General features: G+C 53.9%; 1 protein-coding gene across 1 annotated transcript; it reads right to left on the reverse strand.

Moving 5' to 3' along the window:
- Window positions 1-6,502: 6,502 nt before the first annotated feature.
- LOC143278180 (uncharacterized) lies at window positions 6,503-7,485 on the reverse strand. The gene is made up of 2 exons (XM_076583213.1): window positions 7,452-7,485; window positions 6,503-6,829 (listed from the first exon to the last, which is right to left on the reverse strand). The coding sequence occupies exon 2, from the start codon at window positions 6,815-6,817 to the stop codon at window positions 6,503-6,505; it is 315 nt and encodes a 104-aa protein (XP_076439328.1). The 5' UTR covers window positions 6,818-6,829; window positions 7,452-7,485.
- Window positions 7,486-7,500: the final 15 nt, after the last annotated feature.

Raw genomic sequence — 7,500 nt, forward strand, 5'->3', positions numbered from 1 at the left:
CCTCTCCCTGCCCACACCTCTCCCTCTCCCTACCCACACCTCTCCCTACCCACACCTCTCCCTCTCCCTGCCCACACCTCTCCCTACCCACACCTCTCCCTCTCCCTACCCACACCTCTCCCTGCCCACACCTCTCCCTACCCACACCTCTCCCTCTCCCTACCCACACCTCTCCCTGCCCACACCTCTCCCTCTCCCTGCCCACACCTCTCCCTCTCCCTACCCACACCTCTCCCTCTCCCTGCCCACACCTCTCCCTCTCCCTACCCACACCTCTCCCTACCCACACCTCTCCCTCTCCCTGCCCACACCTCTCCCTCTCCCTACCCACACCTCTCCCTACCCACACCTCTCCCTCTCCCTGCCCACACCTCTCCCTCTCCCTGCCCACACCTCTCCCTGCCCACACCTCTCCCTCTCCCTACCCACACCTCTCCCTGCCCACACCTCTCCCTCTCCCTACCCACGCCTCTCCCTACCCACACCTCTCCCTGCCCACACCTCTCCCTACCCACACCTCTCCCTGCCCACACCTCTCCCTCTCCCTACCCACACCTCTCCCTACCCACACCTCTCCCTGCCCACACCTCTCCCTCTCCCTACCCACACCTCTTCCTCTCCCTGCCCACACCTCCCTCTCCCTACCCACACCTCTCCCTACCCACACCTCTCCCTCTCCCTACCCACACCTCTCCCTACCCACACCTCTCACTCTCCCTACCCACACCTCTCCCTCTCCCTGCCCACGCCTCTCCCTACCCACACCTCTCCCTGCCCACACCTCTCCCTACCCACACCTCTCCCTGCCCACACCTCTCCCTCTCCCTACCCACACCTCTCCCTACCCACACCTCTCCCTGCCCACACCTCTCCCTCTCCCTACCCACACCTCTTCCTCTCCCTGCCCACACCTCCCTCTCCCTACCCACACCTCTCCCTACCCACACCTCTCCCTCTCCCTACCCACACCTCTCCCTACCCACACCTCTCACTCTCCCTACCCACACCTCTCCCTCTCCCTGCCCACACCTCCCTCTCCCTACCCACACCTCTCCCTACCCACACCTCTCCCTGCCCACACCTCTCCCTACCCACACCTCTCCCTGCCCACACCTCTCCCTACCCACACCTCTCCCTCTCCCTACCCACACCTCTCCCTACCCACACCTCTCCCTCTCCCTACCCACACCTCTCCCTGCCCACACCTCTCCCTGCCCACACCTCTCCCTCTCCCTACCCACACCTCTCCCTCTCCCTACCCACACCTCTCCCTACCCACACCTCTCCCTCTCCCTACCCACACCTCTCCCTGCCCACACCTCTCCCTGCCCACACCTCTCCCTACCCACACCTCTCCCTGCCCACACCTCTCCCTCTCCCTACCCACACCTCTCCCTCTCCCTGCCCACACCTCTCCCTGCCCACACCTCTCCCTACCCACACCTCTCCCTGCCCACACCTCTCCCTCTCCCTACCCACACCTCTCCCTACCCACACCTCTCCCTACCCACACCTCTCCCTCTCCCTACCCACACCTCTCCCTACCCACACCTCTCCCTGCCCACACCTCTCCCTACCCACACCTCTCCCTGCCCACACCTCTCCCTCTCCCTACCCACACCTCTCCCTCTCCCTACCCACACCTCTCCCTACCCACACCTCTCCCTCTCCCTACCCACACCTCTCTCTACCCACACCTCTCCCTGCCCACACCTCTCCCTACCCACACCTCTCCCTGCCCACACCTCTCCCTCTCCCTACCCACACCTCTCCCTCTCCCTACCCACACCTCTCCCTGCCCACACCTCTCCCTACCCACACCTCTCCCTGCCCACACCTCTCCCTCTCCCTACCCACACCTCTCCCTCTCCCTACCCACACCTCTCCCTACCCACACCTCTCCCTACCCACACCTCTCCCTACCCACACCTCTCCCTACCCACACCTCTCCCTGCCCACACCTCTCCCCTGCCTCTCTCCTTATACACACATGTGGGAGGAGAGTTCAGACAAGAGGAGCAGACACAAAGTGTGTGGAGTGTTGGCGTAGTGGTAACGCATCCGCAGATGAAGCAAGAGAATCTGAGTGCACTGGTTCAAATCCCACACTCACCAGTATTTTCTATCCCTCCACCGGACCTTGACTAGTAGTCTGAACGCTAGTCATTCGGATGAGACAATAAATCAAAGTCTCGTGCATGCACTTAGTGAACGGAAAGGAACCTTCGGCAACAAAAGTGTCGTCCCTGGCAAAAATATGTAGAAAAACCCACTTTGATAGGAACAGATGCACATGCAGGCAGGAAAAAAAAAGCGAAAAACATGCGTGGCGCTGTCACTGTAGCGACGCACCCTCGAGCAGGCCGGATTTAACACAGAGAAACCTCCTGTGACAAAAGAGGAATACGAGAAAAAATCAAACCCTTTGCAGATGGAGACACGGAATACTGGTCTACTCCTCCTCGTTTTTGTAACTATCCCCCGGGACTGGGTGTGAAAATATCAGTAAGAAAGAGCTTGTGTTTCGATTATCTGATTACCGTGGTGAATAAAATCTGGTTTTGTTTCGAGCTGTCCCTTCTCCCTCCCTTTTTTCTGTGAAAGAACAATAAGAAAGAAAAAATAATAATTAAAAAAGGAGCGTTCCACAGCGCTCGTCTCCTGCCACAGCCACGCCTAGGTCCATGTATGAAAAAAAAGCAAAAAAGAAATTGAATTATCAAAGATTTATTATTATTATTATTATTATAGTATCATTTCGAAAAGCTTCCCAGATTTTGACTGTTTTTACCAATTGAGGAGTACTTTTTTCATGGATGTATATATTTTTTGTCCTTTTTGGACTGCTTGTGAATTCACTAGATTATGACTTTTCCCCACTATCACTGAGAACACCACTAAACTATAACTGGTGTCTCTGGATGACTTGACATAGGGGATGACAGTTCACTGCCAATGCCGGGATATCTGAGGAGTCCACGGGGATGTAACTGCAGTCATATATCAGACATATAACTGGCTCTTTGCCCCAGTGAGATATCAAATGGCCCCACATTGCAGTCATTTTTCAGACATACAACTGGCTCTTTCCCCCAGAGAGATATCAAATGGCCCCACATTGCAGTCATATCAGACATACAACTGGCTCTTTCCCCCAGAGAGATATCTAATGGCCCCACATTGCAGTCATATCAGACACACAACTGGCTCTTTCCCCCAGAGAAATATCAAATGGCCCCACATTGCAGTCATATCAGACACACAACTGGCTCTTTCCCCCAGAGAAATATCAAATGGCCCCACATTGCAGTCATATCAGACATACAACTGGCTCTTTCCTTTTTGTGTTATTGTTTTGGCATCACAGTTTCCGGCCTTGCAGCATATTTCTGTATGCTCTCGTGTTTTTGTTTGGATGCACGCATTACGAAGTCATTACTCCCTCTCTTTTCCAATTCTCTTTAAGCCGACGATTGTTTATGGAGCTTAGATGTCATACAAGTGAAGGAAGCCATGTTTTTGACTAATAATTATCTCTTCTATTTTTCTTCAAATAAAGCTCACAAAAGATCAAGCTTAATTATCAGAACCGCAAAATGTTCAATCTTAGATGTTTATCTCAGAATTTCTCTTCGGGAATTTAGCTGTTTGCAGAAAATCACTTTTAAATTCTACATTGAAGGTGTGTGTCAGAGCTTGAAAATCGTCTTACCCATCCATGCACGCGCGCGGGGGAGTGTGTGTGTGTGTGTGTGTGTAATTTCCATATCTAATGTTTGCTTCAAATCCTATTGTCCGATAAAAAAAAGTCTGTTATATTTTTGTTTTGCTTGTTCATTTGATTTTTTTTTTTTCCTGTTAGTATGTTTGTTTTGTCTGTCTATTCATTTGCCTGTTATTTTTGTATGTATGTTTATTTTGTCTGTCTGTTCATTTGCCTGTTATTTTTGTATGTATGTTAGGTTTACGTGAAAAGGGAAGCGTCAAAACTTTCCCCCGATTTCTGAACGCATTTTATACTTCAAACTGTTTCCCTTGATGAATATTTAATCTTGAATCGTAAGCAGTATCAAATCATGTTCAAGAAGCATTACTTTTTTCCAGAATTTGTAGCCTTTATCTCTCTTCTTCTTCTTCGTCTTCATCTGGTGCTTCTTCTTCTTCGTCTTCATCTGGTGCTTCTTCTTTTTCGTTATTGGTTTCCTGCGGAACTCTCTCTCTCTCTCCCCTCCCCTCTCGCTATCCCCCCTCTCTCTCCCCTCCCCTCTCGCTATCCCCCCTCTCTCTCCCCTCCACTCTCGCTATCCCCCCTCTCTCTCCCCTCCCCTCTCGCTATTCCCCCCTCCCTCTCTCTCTCCCCTCCCCTCTCGCTATTCCCCTCTCCCTCTCTCTCTCCCCTCCCCTCTCGCTATTCTCTCCCCCCCTCTCTCTCCCCTCCACTCTCGCTATCCCCCCTCTCTCTCCCCTCCCCTCTCGCTATTCCCCCCTCCCTCTCTCTCTCCCCTCCCCTCTCGCTATTCCCCCTCCCTCTCTCTCTCCACTCCCCTCTCGCTATTCCCCCCTCCCTCTCTCTCTCCCCTCCCCTCTCACTATTCCCCGCTCCCTCTCTCTCTCCCCTCCCCTCTCACTATTCCCCGCTCCCTCTCTCTCTCGTCCCTTTCTCTCTCCCCTCTCTCTCGTCCTTTTGTCTCACACTTTCTCTCCCCCATCTCGCTCCCCCCCTCTCCCTCTCTCTCCTCTCGCTCCCCCCCTCCCTCTCTCTCCTCTCTCTCCCTCTCTCTCTCCCCTCTCTCTCGTCCTTTTGTCTCACACTTTCTCTCTCCCATCTCGCTCCCCCCCTCTCCCTCTCTCTCCTCTCGCTCCCCCCTCTCCCTCTCTAGTGCAATACAGCACAGTACAGCACAGTACAGTACAGTGCACTTTACTACACTACTCTATATTACACAGCGATAACACATCACACAACATAACACCACACAACACCACATCACACCACGCCACAGCACATCACAGCACAACACAACACAACACAACACAACACAACACAACGCAACGCAACACAACACAACACAACACAACACAACACAACACAACACAACACAACACAACACAACACAACGCAACGCAACGCAACGCAACGCAACGCAACGCAACGCAACGCAACGCAACGCAACGCAACGCAACGCAACGCAACGCAACACAACACAACACAACACAACACAACACAACACACAACAGCACAGCACACTACACCGCAGCATACCACAGCACAGCACACCACAGGAGGCGCACACCATAGCACAGCACACCACGCCAAAGCCAATCACAGCACAGCACAGCATATTACACCACACCACACCACAGCACAGCACAGCACACCAAACACAGCACACCACACCACACCCTAGCACACCACACCACACCACAGCACCACACCACACCACACCACACCACACCACACCACACCACACCCTAGCACACCACACCACACCACACCCTAGCACACCACACCACACCACACCACACCACAGCACCACACCACAGCTCACCATACCACAGTACACCACACCATACCACACCCACCACGCCACACCACACCATAGCACAGCACCGCACCACACGCCACACCACACCACGCCACACCACACCACGCCACACAACACCACGCCTCGCCACGCCACACCACACCACAGCACGCCACGCCACGCCACGCAACACCACGCCACACCACACCACGCCACACCACACCACACCATACCACAGCACGCCACGCCACGCAACACCACGCCACACCACACCACGCCACACCACACCACGCCACACCACACCACAGCACGCCACGCCACACAACACCACGCCACACCACACAACACCACGCCACACCACACCACGCCTCGCCACAGCACACCACACCACACCACAGCACGCCACGCCACACAACACCACACCACACCACACCACACCACAGCACGCCACGCCACACAACACCACGCCACACCACACCACAGCACGCCACGCCACACAACACCACGCCACACCACACCACGCCACACCACACCACACGACCACACCACGCCACACCACCACACCACACCACGCCACACCAGCACTCCACGCCACGCTACGCCACACCACACCACACCACCACACCACGCCACGCCACGCCACGCCACGCCACACCACCACACCACACCACGCCACACCACACCACGCCACGCCACACCACACCATACCACACCACGCCACTCAACACCACCACACCACGCCACGCCACGCCACTCAACACCACCACACCACGCCACACCACGCCACTCCAAACCACCACACCACGCCACGCCACGCCACGCCACGCCACGCCACAGCACACGACAGCATACCACACCCACCACAGCACACCACACCACGCCACGCCACATCACACCACCACACCACATCACACTATAGCACAGCACACCCACCACATCACACCACGCCACACCACATCACACCACGCCACACCACATCACACCACGCCACACCTCAGCCGATAATAGGTGTCCTCCAGACTCTGAAGAAGGTATTTGTCGAACGTTTGAAAAAGGTCGGGCAGGTCTCCTCCGTCTTTGGGGCTGTTGGCAGCGCTCCCGGTGTCCGAACGGCCGGCAGCAGAGGCCACAGAAGCGTCGTTGCGGACTTGCTGACCATTCCTGTCGGTCTGAAGCGGCTGGAGACTTGAGGAAGCTGGCTGGTACTGACCACTCTGTGCTGCGCTGAGAGCCAGCATCAGTGTCCACAGCGACACAGCGAACAGGACGGTGGTCGTCTTCATCATCAGCATCAGTATCTCGGGCTGGAGTGACAGGAAACTTGTTAGCGTGTTTGGATCAGCGCAGTCCTTCGCACGTTTTGACACACGCCTTGAAACTGAAACTGAAAAAGCCGTCAGCGATGTTGGTGATGGTTGTGTTACTGTTGTACACCACCGTATAAAACTGAAACTGTAACTGTTCTCAACAGTGTTGGCGATGGTTGTGTTACTGTTGTACACCACCTTATAAAACTGAAACTGTAACTGTTCTCAACAGTGTTGGCGATGGTTGTGTTACTGTTGTTGCGTGTTAAAGATTGAACCGCACGGGTCCGTTGCTTTGTCTTGTGAGTGCGTGTTGAAATAGTTCAGATTTTAGTCAGCTTGAAAACATGTATTGTAAATATGGTCGTTTTGTGACAGCAACAATGCAACATTTCACCGCCAGCAATGTGGTTCGTGCTTCTGCGAGCAAAGTTTCGTCACAATAAGATGTAAACCTGGTGTTTCTTTGACCGAAAACACAGCGAGATTGTTCCCTCTTTGTAAAAATAAACTGAGTGGAGCCTCTGCGAGCAAACGTTTCGTCCAAAACTGCGTGAGGCAGGAAAGGAAAACAACAACAACAACAACAAAAACCCAAGAAGACGATGAACACTGTCACCTTAAAACGAAGACAATGTTGTGGACGTTCTGCTGTGTCGTGCTGTCAG

The sequence above is a fragment of the Babylonia areolata genome, unplaced genomic scaffold (assembly GCF_041734735.1).
Source record: "Babylonia areolata isolate BAREFJ2019XMU unplaced genomic scaffold, ASM4173473v1 superscaf3, whole genome shotgun sequence".
NCBI classification, from domain to species: domain Eukaryota; kingdom Metazoa; phylum Mollusca; class Gastropoda; order Neogastropoda; family Buccinidae; genus Babylonia; species Babylonia areolata.

Excerpts from the sequence above, each read along its gene's own strand:
- LOC143278180 (XM_076583213.1), bottom strand. The coding sequence starts at position 6,817 with ATGCTGATGATGAAGACGACCACCGTCCTGTTCGCTGTGTCGCTGTGG.